The sequence below is a fragment of the Sander lucioperca genome, chromosome 19 (genome assembly GCF_008315115.2).
Source record: "Sander lucioperca isolate FBNREF2018 chromosome 19, SLUC_FBN_1.2, whole genome shotgun sequence".
Taxonomy (NCBI): domain Eukaryota; kingdom Metazoa; phylum Chordata; class Actinopteri; order Perciformes; family Percidae; genus Sander; species Sander lucioperca.
The window spans coordinates 10,991,306-11,006,852 of record NC_050191.1 but is presented as its reverse complement, the minus strand read 5'-3'; the positions used below and the strand labels follow the sequence as shown (position 1 = coordinate 11,006,852).

Sequence of the window (15,547 nt, the reverse complement as noted above, 5' to 3'; positions counted from 1 at the left end):
CAGGGTGTGAGGCACCGGGCGGGTGTGGGGATACTCACAAGCCCCCGGCTGAGCGCCGCTACGTTGGAGTTTACCCCGGTGGACGAGAGGGTCTCCTCCCTACACCTGCGGGTTGTGGGGGGGAAAACTGACTGTTGTTTGTGCGTATGCACCAAACAAGAGCTCAGAGTATTCGGCCTTCTTGGAGACCTTGAATGGAGTCCTGTATGGGGCTCCAGTGGGGGACACCATAGTTCTGCTGGGGGACTTCAACGCGCACGTGGGAAATGATGGAGACACATGGAGAGGCGTGATTGGGAGGAACGGCCTCCCTGATCTAAACCAGAGTGGTTGTTTGTTGTTGGACTTCTGTGCTAGTCATGGATTGTCTATAACGAACACCATGTTCGAACATAGGGATGCTCATAAGTGTACTTGGTACCAGAGCACCCTAGGCCAAAGGTCAATGATCGATTTTATAATCGTTTCATCTGATCTGAGGCCGTATGTTTTGGACACTCGGGTGAAGAGAGGGGCAGAGCTGTCAACTGATCACCATCTGGTGGTGAGTTGGGTCAGAGGGTGTGGGAAGACTCTGGACAGACCTGGTAAGCCCAAACGGGTAGTGCGGGTAAATTGGGAACGTCTGGAGGAGGCCCCTGTCCGACAGACTTTCAACTCACACCTCCGGCGGAGCTTTTCGTGCATCCCTGTGGAGGCTGGGGGCATTGAACCCGAGTGGACAATGTTCAAAGTTTCCATTGCTGAAGCTGCGGCGGGGAGCTGTGGTCTTAGGGTCCACTCAAGGGGCGGTAACCCACGAACACCGTGGTGGACACCGGTGGTCAGGGAAGCCGTCCGACTGAAGAAGGAGTCTTTCCGGGATATGTTATCCCAGAGGACTCCGGAGGCAGTTGCAAGGTACCGAAGGCCCCAAGGGCTGCAGCCTCTGCCGTGAAAGAGGCAAAGCAGCGGGTGTGGGAGAAGTTCGGAGAAGACATGGAGAAGGACTATCGGTCGGCACCAACCTCAGGTTGAAGAGGAACAATGCGGATTCCGTCCTGGTCGTGGAACAACGGACCAGATCTTCACTCTCACAAGGATCCTGGAGGGAGCCTGGGAGTATGCCCAACCGGTCTACATGTGCTTTGTGGATCTGGAGAAGGTGTATGACTGGGTCCCCCGGGAGATACTGTGGGAGGTGCTGCGGGAGTATCGGGTGAGGGGGTCCCTTCTCAGGGCCATCCAATCTCTGTATGACCAAAGCGAGAGCTGTGTCCGGGTTCTCGGCAGTAAGTCGGACTCGTTTCAGGTGAGAGTTGGCCTCCACCAGGGCTGCGCTTTGTCACCAATCCTGTTTGTAGTATTTATGGACAGGATATCGAGGCGTAGTCGGGGTGGAGAGGGGTTGCAGTTTGGTGAGCTGGGGATCTCATCGCTGCTTTTTGCGGATGATGTGGTCCTGATGGCATCGTCGGCCTGTGACCTTCAGCACTCACTGGATCGGTTCGCAGCCAAGTGTGAAGCGGCTGGGATGAGGATCAGCACCTCTAAATCTGAGGCCATGGTTCTAAGCAGGAAACCGATGGAGTGCCTTCTCCAGTTAGGGAATGAGTCTTTACCCCAAGTGTAGGAGTTCAAGTACCTTGGGGTATTGTTCGCGAGTGAGGGGCCAATGGAGCGGGAGATTGGTCGGAGAATCGGCGCAGCGGGTGCGGTATTACATTCAATTTATCGCACCGTTGTGACGAAAAGAGAGCTGAGCCAGAAGGCAAAGCTCTCAATCTACCGGTCAGTTTTCGTTCCTACCCTCACCTATGGTCATGAAGGCTGGGTCATGACCGAAAGAACGAGATCCAGGGTACAAGCGGCCAAAATGGGTTTCCTCAGGAGGGTGGCTGGCGTCTCCCTTAGAGATAGGGTGAGAAGCTCAGTCATCCGTGAGGAGCTCGGAGTAGAGCCGCTGCTCCTTCGCGTCGAAAGGAGCCAGTTGAGGTGGTTCGGGCATCTGGTAAGGATGCCCGAACCACGCCTCCCTAGGGAGGTGTTCCAGGCACGTCCAGCTGGGAGGAGGCCTCGGGGAAGACCCAGGACTAGGTGGAGGGATTATATCTCCAACCTGGCCTGGGAACGCCTCGGGATCCCCCAGTCGGAGCTGGTTAATGTGGCTCGGGAAAGGGAAGTTTGGGGTCCCCTGCTGGAGCTGCTACCCCCGCGACCCGTTACCAGATAAGCGGAAGAAGATGGATGGATGGATGGATAACATAACATAACTCTGGTCAGTGGCGGTAGTTTATTTAGTAAAAATGTAGTGACCAATCACCATGTTGTTACTATGGTTGCTATACATTTGACAATTGCTAATTACATTTTTTATGCGTTATTGGCAGTAATGTGACGATTAAAACGTTTATTCTTTGTGCATCGCCTCTTTTTGTAACTACGGGGGGGGGGGGGGGGGCCCTAAGACCCAATTTCATCAGAATCCTGCTTTTATTCCATGTACTATAAAAAAAGAATATAGGCCTACTTCTTCGGATTTGTTGTGGCTCTGCTACACAAAGAGTAAAGTCAAAATTGATTCTAAATTCAGTTATTTTAAAAACACTGAATACATATTTTTTAGTACATATATTTTCTCTCGCAGGCCACACAAGTCTTTAACGTACAAAAATCCACTTACATAACCTTAATTTATTGACGTATTAAAGCCAAAGGATGTCAGTCTTTACATTTCAGCAATTATTATTCCATAATCTGGTAATATTCCAGATCTTACACTGTCGTTACATAATTGAGCTCAGTATCGGGTGCCGTCTGTTGTCCCAGAGATAGGACTGGCAGGACAGTGTGCACAGAGCAGACCAGTCTCCACCCAACACCCTAACTGTGGTGGCCTGGGCAACAACAAAAAAAAGGCTTGAAATGGAGCCATGCAAAGAATGTTTTTACAATCTTGTATCTACGAAATCTTAAAAATAGATCATTCTGATAGAGAAAAAACCTAATGTGAGCCAGATGTTTTGGCAGTGCCCGGTGCTACCTTCTGTCACCGACCCACTAGTTTGGATCAACGGTACATTTCCATTTCCAGGATAAGTGCCTAACATCCTACGCGTTCACGTGCAGGATGGCCCTCACCTTCCACTCTCTGTGTTTTACCATTCTCAAACTGTTCACTTCTGGAAACAACAACAAACTTTGAGGTAGCAAGCTACACGCTGAAAATGGCAAGTTTTGAAGAAAATTTGGATTGTGCAACAAGGCAGGGCTGCTTGGTTCTTCCAGGGAATTATTGTAAAGATTTACAAATAATGTGTATACGGCATTTACTATCTAACAGACTTTTTGGGACCGATTGGTGTGATTGCTGTGGACGAAGTACACACGGCGATACACTAGTAAGAGCAAATTACGTTTAACCATGTATGTAGCCAATTTAACACCTCACAGTACTGTGTTGTGTGAACAGTTAACTTCATTTAATATTTATGTGGCGTTTTCTTTGGTGCAGTGCAAGTGTTCCACCAAAACAAGTTCCATCCAGAGCCACCGTTGCTGTGTCTGGAGCTTAGCGCCGCCCAAGACGATTGTGATTGGTTTAAAGAAATGCAAACAACCCAGAGCGTTTTTTTTCCTATCCCAAAATGTATGTGTGGGTGTAGCCAGACCTTACTCCACAGCGGTGTGGAGATAGGTCTGGCAATGCGAGACAGTCGACCCACAAACCAGCCAGGTCATTAAAATAATACAGTTGACACTCCAGTACAGTAGTCAAGAGACTGTACAAAAGGTGAATGGTTCCTCTGGGTCAGTATTAGTCCATTAGATTATTAGCTTGTTCCAGCAGACATCAGTGAGGAGTATGACTTGACTGCGACTGACGGACATCACGAGTTGCCTTACTGGAAAATAGCTCTGTCACACAGAAACAATAAGTTCTGAAAAGAGCAGGGGCTTTGGTTAACACAAAACACACGATTATCCTCATTACGTGATACTTTCACATACTCACACATCACATGTACGGCTCTCACATGCTTATATAAGCACTTAAACACATGCAATTTCACCTGCATGAACACACTCGCATACCGATTACACTTCTACTTTTTCCATGAATTCCCCTCAGCCTTTATGTGACTGTGTTTATGAGTGTAAGCAGTCAGGCTGTTGAAAGAGGCCAAGCTGCTGGACCAGAAGACTCCTGGTTCAATAATCTTTAATGGGACGCTGCTGTGAGACGTATGCATTTAGCTGTGTAGAGGAGAAATAGGTAAACGGCTCCTTCCAGGTGAGGTATGGATCCGTTACAACAAAGACAGCTGAGCTACCTCGCTGCTGCGACTATACACCTTTAAACCTGCTAAAATGTCCTTTCTAGTCTTTCTAGAGTTTGAATTTTCTGAAGTACTCACCAAGGGAACAGAATGAACATTTGAGTAACAGAATGTGAATGAGCAAATACATGAGGAGGTCAGGCATGTTTGAACTGTGCAGCACGGAAAGTGCTCTGTGCAGGTGCTCGTGCCTGCGCTCCCCCTCTCCACTGCATTGTTCCACAGTTGGCATGCGAGCGAGCAGCAAAGCGAGGTCAGTTTCCATTATGCACAGCAGCATAATCCCCGCTTGTGTAATTCCCTTTTAAAAAGCCTCCTTCTGGTGTTTCCCTGGAGTTGACGAACCTGCATTCCAACAAGGAATGGCCGCCACACACTAGCAGATTTCCCCATCCAAATAAAACTCTGAATAGTTTTCGCAGGGTGATGCCGCTTCCGCTTTGGCCAACAGTTCCTCTAACATGCAACATGTGCACCCCCTGCCCGAGAGCAGATTAGTGCCATATCTAAAACTACAATCAAATCCCGTCGGATTAATTCATAGTACAAACCAAGTCATACTAAAACCTTTGTTGTTCACATAGGCCTACTACTTTTTGTTGTTGTTAGGCCAATTACGCCACTCAAGTGGGAGTTTTCAATATATGCTATTAGCAGCATCTTTATAAGAAGAGATTTATTCCTCCTACAGAATGGTGCTCTGCCCCCTCTCGCAATTTTCTTTGCTCCACAGTTGGTATCAGTCGATCCCACATGGGGGAATAAAATTGAATATTTTGTCCCCAAGTAAACCTCAAGTCAAACAGCAAATACGCATCTCTGATCAGACCGCTCACACAGGCTGGAAGAGCTCATAAAACATGTAAATTCAGAAATAAAAACCACCATTTCTAGCCAGCCAGGTTCTAGACAAGTTATTGCAACTTAGTTAAATTTAGGTCAAAAAAGTAAGAGTGCCATTTGTTCCATTCGTCATGGGACTGCTACAGTGGAAATGTATCTCAAGGGGTGGTATGACTCATGGTCTTCATGTGATGGTTAAATAAAGAGTATACAAAAGTTGTATCAGCCTCTCGCAGTGTGATTTAGCCCTTTTGTAGATTGAGCAGGAGCACAAAAACACCTTGGACAGCACCTTGTGTTTTAATGAAAGGCCAATGAAAGAGGCACTTATGATGAATGGCTGCCTTAGCAGCACAAGTCTCAGGACGAGCAAAACAACATTAGCATCTTGTGAACCCAGAGAAAAGGGCTCCCTCGCTGATCACACAAATAATGATGAAGCAAAGCCAGAGAGCCCAAAGCGGGCTGAGTGTAATCTATGCAGCCCACAATTAATTAAACTGAGCTTCAGATGTTGCACACACAGCATAAAACGAAAAGCCTCCAATAATAATTCCCATCCATTCGAGCCGGGGTCCGTCCACGGTAAGTGCTGCTTTTCCCTGGAGGGGTGCACACCAGTTCCAGACAAACAACTGCACAGGGAATCAGGACAAACACACAGATCTGTTATTACAAACATGTTTTTCACTTATTGTGAGAGTTGTGAACTAAGACGTCTATTCAGTTCACAACCAACGTTAAGATGGTAAACAAGTTTGTCATCATAGAAAGATTTGACTTTTTACTCCACAGACCATGAACATCCATTCTGAGTCATACTCCCTGATGGGATTTTGTTTCATTAGCAATAATTCGCACCGACAACTGCAACATGAACAATAAGTTAATTGTAGTCAGTCAGACTCGGAGACAAGCATTTCAAATGATTTATGCAAGACTTTTCTTCTTTTTTTGAAAGCTTCAGATAGCTTGCGTTGCTTGCCCTGATGTGTTAAATTGCCAGGGGTTTCAAGAATCTCTCCATACAGAGTTGGTGAGTGCAAAACTGAGTTAATGAGAATGAGGCCTCAATACTGAAAAATATGGCAGTTTTTCCTTTGAATCATATCTATGAGTCATGGCATTTAAGCTCATTGTGTGATTTTATCTTACCAATAACAAACCAACTTGTTGCGAAACATTTATTAAATGCCATTTTCTTGATATTTATGCAGTGACTTCATTTATCTTGTATCAAGATTACCCTCTTTTATACATAGTTTCATAAAGATATCAAGACTCCCCTGAGAACAATTACAATTGTCTTAGTTGTCAACCCCCCATTTTAAGAGTTTTGGCCTTGAAGTCTAAATGTTGTTTAAATGTTGTTTCTTGTTAAAGTGCTATATCAAATACTTTGCTTCTATATGATAGTATGTACAGCTATACTCAGAGCCCCTCATACTGCACACTACTGGGTAAAACAAAGCAACTGGTCAGCTGAGGTGCCTGAAATCTGCATGTGAGACAGGATTATTCACGAGACCAAGAGCCAAGAACAACAAGTCATATGATCGGCTCACAGTGAAGAGGCAGAGCAGTGGTGGGATCAGAAAGAGGAGGACTAGAGCCGATGAAATGTGTGGAATGTGAGGTACAGTCTGGTACCTCCGGTGCAGATGGCTTTTGAGTGAAAAAATTAAAGCCCATAATCTTGTCATTTAGTATTGTGACCATTTCAATGTGAACTTTTTCAAAGTCAATGTTTGTTTTGCTTGTTTTTATATAAAACAGCAGGTTACAGTACCAATGACTCACTAATCCCTGAGGGATTCTGCCTACTGCGACCAGTAATGAAGTACTAGCCAGTTAGTCCTTTCTGGGTCACTTGCGATGTTGCAAAAAAACAACAAAACGGTAATTTCTTTAATTACTTCCTAAATTGTCTGAGCCCTGGTGTCATCCTCTGTGTGCTAGCCAAACACAAATAGTAATACAAAACCCAATATTGAGTTGCACCTAATTTAGTAAAATAATTATTCTCATCAGGGCTTCTCAGGCTTAAATCAACATGTCTCCTTTCCATATACATGTTCACTTTGACTTTAAGAGCAGGTAGATAAAATCCTAAATCCTGTACAGCAAATTAATATCACAGTAGTATATAAAAGTACATACATTTATCATGAAAATGCATAATGATACTAAACCTCTAACCCTGGCAACTTCAATGTCATGCTTCTCCCTCTGGGCCATTATGCAGGATCACAGAAAGCTCAAATGAACCAGTGGTTGTAAAACACGAGGCAATTCAAATGACATGGCCATTGTTGCCCGTACATTTCAATCAATAATATCATGAAAAACGTATCTTTTATTGTTGTCGTAGCCTGATGCAGCAGTGTCAGTGGAACTGTCAGCAGTCTAACTAATTATAGAGAATGCTGCTTCCTTTAAGTGTACCAAAGATGCTCTAACACAATCAATACCTGAACCTTTTAATAGCCCTTTCAGTGCTTATTGCAGCGCAAGTGACCTAAACCGAGTCAGAATAGAGGCCCATGAAGGTGGTTAATCAAAGCAGCACATCAACTCAAAACTCCACAGCTATTGGCTGTTGTGTTTTTTCTACAGTTGATGTACTGTTTGTCTTCCGTTCGACAGAGTTCACCCATAGTTTTCTGTGTATTTAATGATCCTCAGACTGTATTAGTCATTGATTAGTGGAGAATCCACTAACGATAAACATCATCAAATCTTATAAGAATATAAAAAAAAAAAATGTTCCTGGCTTAATGTGTCTTGATAAAGATTTGTAAGGAGATAGTACATGAGGATATAACAATAAGGAGATCTTGACTATATCTCATTGGCAGAAAACCACAATTTAAAGCAGTATTCATTGATTCTGCAGCAGAACAAGCTGTTAACAGCGTTGACAACTGTTGACAATGTTGTTATGGAATACAGTTGCCTATGTACACATCCAGCAGACGTGGAGCAACGTTAACATTCATTTCCAGTCGTGTTTCTGTCCGCCTGACAAATCTAAGTCAAATATTCCCTCTTCTTGTTTTGGTCTGTGAGCTCCTGAGAGAAACATCTGGCTCTTCAACTTCTAAATGTTCCACTACGTTTACCAGATAGTCGCTAACTTTTGTTTTTCTGCTATTTGGTGCTGGGCAGGTAGCGTATAGCGGGCTTTTCATGGTGTTTTAACTGCGGGGCGTGAAACCAAAATAATGCACTAAAAGACACTAAATGCTCTGTGGAGCTGGGGAACACTGCACAGTTGAGTGATAATTCTCTGTTGGTCCATCAATATGAGCGACCTCTTTCACATTACACAGTCATTTATCCATTGTTAATTTAAAAAAAAAAAAAAAAAAACTTAATTAGTGCAGCTTTAATCTCATAGCATACCTGGCGCTGAACAGTTCTGCTCCGTTTCGTTGTCTGGTACTGAAGCCATTAGCCGTCTTCCCCAGTGTTCAGGGTCCGGATGTCCCTCTACTAACATCCCATGGCCTGCAACAGAAAACAAAAACCTCTGCTTATCATACATTCATCATCAATAAAGTATCCAAGCATGAAAGTTCCAGGCACATGTTGGAGGTTAATGTTTTTTTTCTTTTGCCACAGGGAAACCTTTAAAAAAAAAAAAAAAAAAAAAAAACTATTTTTCATAAAATGTCAACACACAAATGCAATGAATTGGCAAAGCAGTGCAGGATGATTAAACAGTATTGTATGTATATGCAATTATGAGCAGATCCCTGGGGAATACCCCGAGAACAGATGGTCTGTTGTAGGTTACAGAATGGTTGTGAAAGACTTTGTAGCAGGCAGCGGACACACGTGATCTTAAGTGTCTCCCTGACCACGTGAATGTGTCCATGATCACTCGTCTCAGGAGGCTAATTCCTCTTCTGGCAAGGATTCAGCAGAAGTAATGGTGAAGACATGGAGACAACTACTAGTTTAAGGGTAACACATTTAAGAACACTGACCTAAAAAAAAAAACTAAAAAAAAAAAAAGAATTATCTTGGCAAATATAGGAAAATTCAGTAATTAATTGTATGGTCTATAAAATGTCAGAAAATACTTCTGAAATGCCCAGGACAATTTATTATAAAAGGCCTAAGGTGATATAATCAAATTGCTTTATTTTTTCCAACCAACAGTCCCTAACCCACAGATATTCAGTTTAATATCACAGATGACAAAGAAACCCAGAAAATCCAAACATTTTAGAAGTTTCAATTCGAGAATGTGTGGCGTTTTTGCTTAAAAGAAACGACAAACGAAAAATAGTTTAAAACAATTGCAGATTAATTTGTTGATTAACTAATCAATTAAATGACTAATAGCTTTGGTTTGAAGTAAATTAGAAATGGTGCTGTACCGCTCAGTACACATCTTTGTCAAATTGAAAGCAGTAATAATTTTGTTTTTGTTTGAGGACAGTGAACAAACTAAACATGTTATCACCTTTAGAAATTGTTGTTTTGTGAATATGAGCAGCCTATCTACGAGTCATTTCTGGCCAACCACAACCTGACAATGTTAGTCAATTACATTTTTAGTCACCGATACTCATTTTCTACTCTCCAACCTTCCAGTTAGTGTTTTTTCTCACGGCATCTACCTGTACCTAATGGTACTTTTGGTGCACAGACACGGAAATGTCTTCATTAAATGGCTTTCAATCTAGTATAGTTAGACAGCATGACGATCGGCAGGCGCTGGACAAACAGATTGTACGCAAGGCGACTGCAGCTGCTTTTCACAGCTCTCCAATCCAAAAGACCAAACCCTCCAGTCATCGCTTTCAACCTGTTCCTCCTCACTAAGCAGCCAAGTTTCTTACGGTCTCTGGTCTCCCCTTCATTTTTCAATTTATTCTAGCAACGCTCAAAATACAACACCAGTGTCCAATGTAAGGCCAGGGGAGGGCATGGAGATATGTGGACACTGTGCCAAGAGATGATCACTTTTGTCATACATAACAATAAAAGAATCATGTGTAGCGCACATGGGGCATTTCACATTTACACAACAAACTGATTTGGACGCGGTGGACTGTTAAAACATTTTTTGGAAAATTAGCTTGACAGTCCATCTAAATGCAATGTCTCCAGGCTGTTATGTGTAGAATCACTTGACCACAACTATGAAATCTTTTTAAAACACAGATTCTATGATGTTTCCTGGAGGACGACTACATACATGCGTGCGTGCATGCGTGCGTTGAACATAGGCCATTTATTGTACTGCATGCTCCCTGCCAAGCATCTGAAAAAGGAAAAACAATGAAGGCGTGATTCGTCAGTACTTCTGGACAGGCTGGGGGTAAAATAAGGGCTGCAGTCTGTTGTGGGCATGACTCGCGTGATTAATCATCTTATTCTTCATGTTCAATGACCACAGTATTTTTGGTATTGTGAAGAACTTGGGAGGTTTTGATTGCCCCTGATTAACCCTTGTTTGTTTGTCAGCAGGAAATCTCAAAAACTTAAGATTTTCTGTGGATTGTGGTGGACAAAACTCAAGCCAAGAATCACTCACCTTTGTGGTGAGTAAAGAATTACAAAACACTTGCTTTTTATAGCTTAAAAATGCAAAGATGCCCCCCCCATCTTTAGCTTTATACATTACTTTGGCTATAAGTTCAACAATTGAAGGTGGGATACACATTTGTTATTCATTTTGACATTTTACAGTTTCAATTTAAAATAGAATTAATGAAATCGTGATTAGTTTTGGCCCTGCAGTAAATAAACATATTTTTAATGTGAATGTTGGCTGGTTTTCTTAGTCTTCCATCTTTGGGTTTTGGACTGTTAGTCCAAAAGGGACTAAACAAAACATTTGAAGATATCTTCACAAGCTCTATAGAGTCTTATAAGACATAAACATTGTCCACCTTTTTCTGATGCTTTATATAAATAAATAAAAAATATATGACAAGATTTGAAAACTGCTCAGCGTTGGTGGTTTACTTTCTGTGTGCCTTTACTTTATAGATAAGCACATTTTATCTGTGCTACACTGCTTGGTATACACATAGCAATAAGGTCATCCTAAATTAATTCTGACAACTGCAGTTACATTAAAGAGACACTAAATCTACTTGCTGCCTTGGAGCAGAAACAAAGAAATAAGCTCAATGGGCTGAAAAGGATGTGAGTACACTTCTATCAGACTATATTGAGTAGCAAAGGGAGAAAAGAGTGTGCAAACAACAATAGCCCAGTGGTAATGTCATCCTCCAGCTCTGTCCAATCAGCACAGCAGGGAGATGGACCAAGGACAACCATCCATCAATCTTTTTGTGCGGTGAAGATGCTCCCCTTCTATGAGTATTCACATTCCTGTTGCCCCACCCATCACCGTCAGTCTGCTGCAGCTACCTGTCAAAGCTGAGCCCTGCTTCTCATAAACACCTGTTCTAGTCCCCCACGCGCAACTCCATCACACATACCCAAACGCAGCCCCATCAGCATGCACAACATGGTGTTGCGCCCCACCCCTCTTTATGGAGCTGTAACCCGGGAGTAGTACATCAAATCCCATCCATCTGGACCATACAGCACATCAACACTCGCCCACACTACTATCAATCAAATGGGTGGCAAACACAAGGCGCAGGTTTTACTGTGACATGACAAATGTGTGTTCCTGTTGTGATGGATGAAAGATGAGAAGGCCACAGCTATTCAATTAGGCAGATCTGATTATGGTGAGCTTTAGGTCTCGTGGGTTCAGAGGGGATTTCTGGTTTCCTATCGTCACTTCTCATGCATGTCACCTTGAAATCCCACCTCCACCACCACCACCGCTGCTGCTGGTCAAACAGGCTGACATTCACGTGAAAACGCCTTCTGTCAAATACCCCCACATGACAATCACCGCGTGTGGGTCGGGCGAACTTGATTAAATGAAAAAAGGCAAGCCATTAGTGACAGAGAGGGGCTTAAATGGCTCCCAGTGCCTGCCTTTGGAGATAAGAGATTTGCACTGGCCTGTATGATATCATTCCAGAATAATCTGTTAAGCCTCTTGTTGTTTTTAATGTAATTAATAAAACTCCTGATACATGAGTTAGAGATCTCAGGCCGTAGTTGTGGTGAATATACAGCAGCTTTCAGCCCTGGGGGCCTAAGTGGTTGCAGATGGACAGATCCCACCACAGGGTCTGGGGCTGAGGCTTAGAAGCACTATGAGTGGGGGGGGAAAGACCAAGCCCTCTTCTCTTCCATGCCCACATGCAATAATTCCTGATTTAAAGGCTGCACTAATAAGTGTTTGCAAAATGCATGTTGCCACTGCACAGTTTTATTGTTCCCTTAATATGAACAGCACTGTCTTGTACAATGTGTTCTGTCTAGTTAACCTCTGATCCCAGTAGTGTGTCACATATCATTCATCACCAGCAAATGTCAAGGTTGATCGTTAGATTACATAACTGTATGTGAAGCTGTGTGGGATGCTCTGCGTGTCAGTGTTTGCACGGGCCTGCGGTAAGAGTTTTGACATGTGTGCATGGGAGGGCATGTTGTTTGGAGTGCGCGCGCCTGCATGGGGGAAAACCACACGCATGATCACCCATCTGAGTCGTTTGCTCAGCGCACACCTCGAGCATCAGCTATGAATACTGAAACAATCAGCAAGCAAATGCAGCCCAGTGTTTATCACCCCCCTTTAAATGGTCGGCAGTGGCCTCTGCGTAAAATCCGCATCCTTCGATGGCCATGCGGAACCTGGAAGCGTGCTGCTCGAGGGTGGTTGAGGTGATCCAGTGTGTGCGATGATGTGAGAAGCCCCGGGCCAGACGAGATGATGCCAGCATTAACCACCATCCTGAGCTCCAGTGTAGTGTGACCGACGATGCGCCTGGCGCCAAACAATCAAAAAGGCAGATTTGGGAGCAAATGGCAAAGCGCAAACAAACCAAAATCAAATTGTTCTCGTTCTGGGATCGGTTACTTGATCGCTGTGTGCATGTGGAGCAGCCTGCCTCTTGAATTAAAAACGTGCCGCTGCCAAGGCGCGCACACTGCGGCATACAGACGCATGTGTCCAGCATTGAGATAAAAGACAATGCTCTAATCTGACATGTGCAGCTTTTACTTTTTCTACGGAGCGTGTTGGGCCAAAGCACATCATGGGCTATTTACTGCATTTTAATACAAACTACACACTTCATCTAAATGGATAGAAAACCACAATCAGAAGCACCGCATACTCATTTTGGACCTGCTCCTATTTATGAATGCAGACGATTATATGGTTTTGATGCCATGCCCTTGACTATATAGCGCATTGGTTTGTTTTTGTGATCGATGCTCTATAATTACAATTAGCCTAACTGATTACTGCAGATTTCTGAGCCTCTCCGCTATGTCCTCAGCTCCCTGTGCCCCGGTGCATCTCAGCAGTCTCTCCCCACTCACCTGTCTTGGTCAACAGCGCCGACATGCTCCACGCCACGAAGAGGGCACTGCAGATAAAGCACACCTGAACGAAAAGCATCTCCCTCCTCTTCCGAACTTTAAATATCTTGGCAATTATTGTCTTTTTGGACGCGCTCACGGTGTCGGTGTCGTCCCGCTCCATGCTTCGCAGCTCGGCCGGCGGCCACTATTTTTGCGTCCTTAAGAGCCAAAGAAACAGCCGCCCCACTTTCCTCTTCACACGGAACACAGCCGGGATGTGGTCCTCATTTCAAGCCGTCCAGGGCGCAGATGGAGAGTAGTGAAGCGGACAGTTCCCCCCCCCCCCCACACACACCTCTCCTCTTTGCCGTTAAGAAGATGCCTTTCAGCTGCCGGATATTGGACTGGGCAATGACACGGCGGTCAAATTCCGATATAGCCTATAGGCTAGATCTCCAAATCAAGATAGCACTGCTTCTGAATTCGGATTCTGCAAGAGGATGGGTATCGGACCGGCTCCCATTGCAACATGTAGCCTATCCTGTCCCGTGAAAAAAAAAATCAACTGCTGCAATAACCTCTCTCCGTATAGTTTCTGTTTGGCATAAAATGCGTCAGCGTACAGTCAGAAACGTGGAATCGCTCAGCTGCGCCGTATCGCAAACTCCACGCACCTGCGCCTGTTAAGTGAAACCAATCTGTGTTCATCAAGGGTAATTCTCGAATTCGGCCAGCAGTCGTGCCGCTCGCCTCGCTCGGGCGCCTCCCACTTCACATGAATTCCTCCTCAGTGCAGAAATCCTCGTGCTGATCAGAGAGGACCATCAGCTGCCTTTGCTTCCAGCTGCCCTCTTACTATGCGCCCTCCAATGAGACCGCGGGCCCCTTTAACTTTCCCGAGGACTGCATGTGCAAACAGCCAGTTAAAAAAAAAACACGCTTTCCTTCTTCTGTCTCTCGACTGTCCACATTGAAACCTGCGGACAGCTGCTCATCGATCACCCTGGACTCTGGAGTCCTGACATCTTTCACGTTATTTGCACGTCGCCGCGAGATAACACGTACAGGTTGGATTTGTGCGACGAGGCAAGCCCTATCATGCTGCTCAATACAACACAAAACAGCGTATCCCAACACTGCTGTGTTATTAAACCAAATCCAATATTTTCCCGGGTCCCGAGCACAGCCCTTCTAATAACTGGCCTCCAACTCACCTGCTGTCCTCATTTTGATAGCATGCTGAATAATTAAGGTTATGGATCTTCAGGCTCATGTGCGCCTGGCCCCCTCCCTTCCAAATCTACAACCATGAAATAATTCCTCATTGCCTAAAGGGTTTTTTTGCCAAGTTTTTACGTTTTGCCCTTCAGAAAATTGCTTCACACAAACAGAGCTGTTGGACCTGCACAATGAATAATGTAATGGTGCCCTTTATGTCAGTGTGGCAGTAGTAAATTAAATGTGGGTAAAATATGCCCTGCAGTCAGTGATCACTAGAAGGACAACAATTACCATTATAAGGGAAATCATTAATATGAAAGAGCCTCACTTTACTTTTTTATGTGTCATGAATATTCCACAAATGTATATGTCAGCTTCAAATGCTGAGTGGAACTGGATTTAGCCTCCACTACACCCCTAATTAGGGTTTGATAGTTGGCAGTCCTGCAAATGTGTCACCCAACAGCCCAACTCAAATCTCCTGTCCTGAAGGCTCTATGTGATTGGAGAAGCTCAGGTGTCATTGCTCACCTATTATTTGGTGTTAGCTGTTGAGCTGTCACTTTGTGTAACAGGAAATAATTGGACAGTTCTATTCTCTGGACACCAACATGTACATGCTAAGATCAGTGTGTGAATAGATGTTATACTTTGATATCTATAAGTTATTATGATAGCGTAATTTAATGCTGTGGAATGGATATTGCCAAGATATTATCTCTTTTATAAATTTGTCTTGTTCC

At 44.1% G+C, this 15,547-nt stretch overlaps 1 protein-coding gene across 4 annotated transcripts in view; it reads right to left on the bottom strand.

Annotated features, from left to right (window-relative positions):
• The window catches only part of slc24a4b (solute carrier family 24 member 4b), a 43,260-nt gene extending 28,491 nt beyond the window's left edge, over positions 1–14,769 (bottom strand). The window contains exons 1-2 of one of the 4 annotated variants that reach the window (XM_031321930.2): positions 13,602–14,769; positions 8,568–8,672 (exon numbers count right to left, since the gene is read on the bottom strand). In XM_031321930.2, the coding sequence (XP_031177790.1) occupies positions 8,568–8,672; positions 13,602–13,764 (268 nt within the window). In that variant the 5' untranslated portion in view covers positions 13,765–14,769. The remainder of the gene's footprint in view (positions 1–8,567; positions 8,673–13,601) is intronic. The other 3 variants (XM_031321929.2, XM_035995237.1, XM_031321931.2) reach the window with 3 other exon arrangements.
• Between the last annotated feature and the right edge of the window lie 778 nt (positions 14,770–15,547).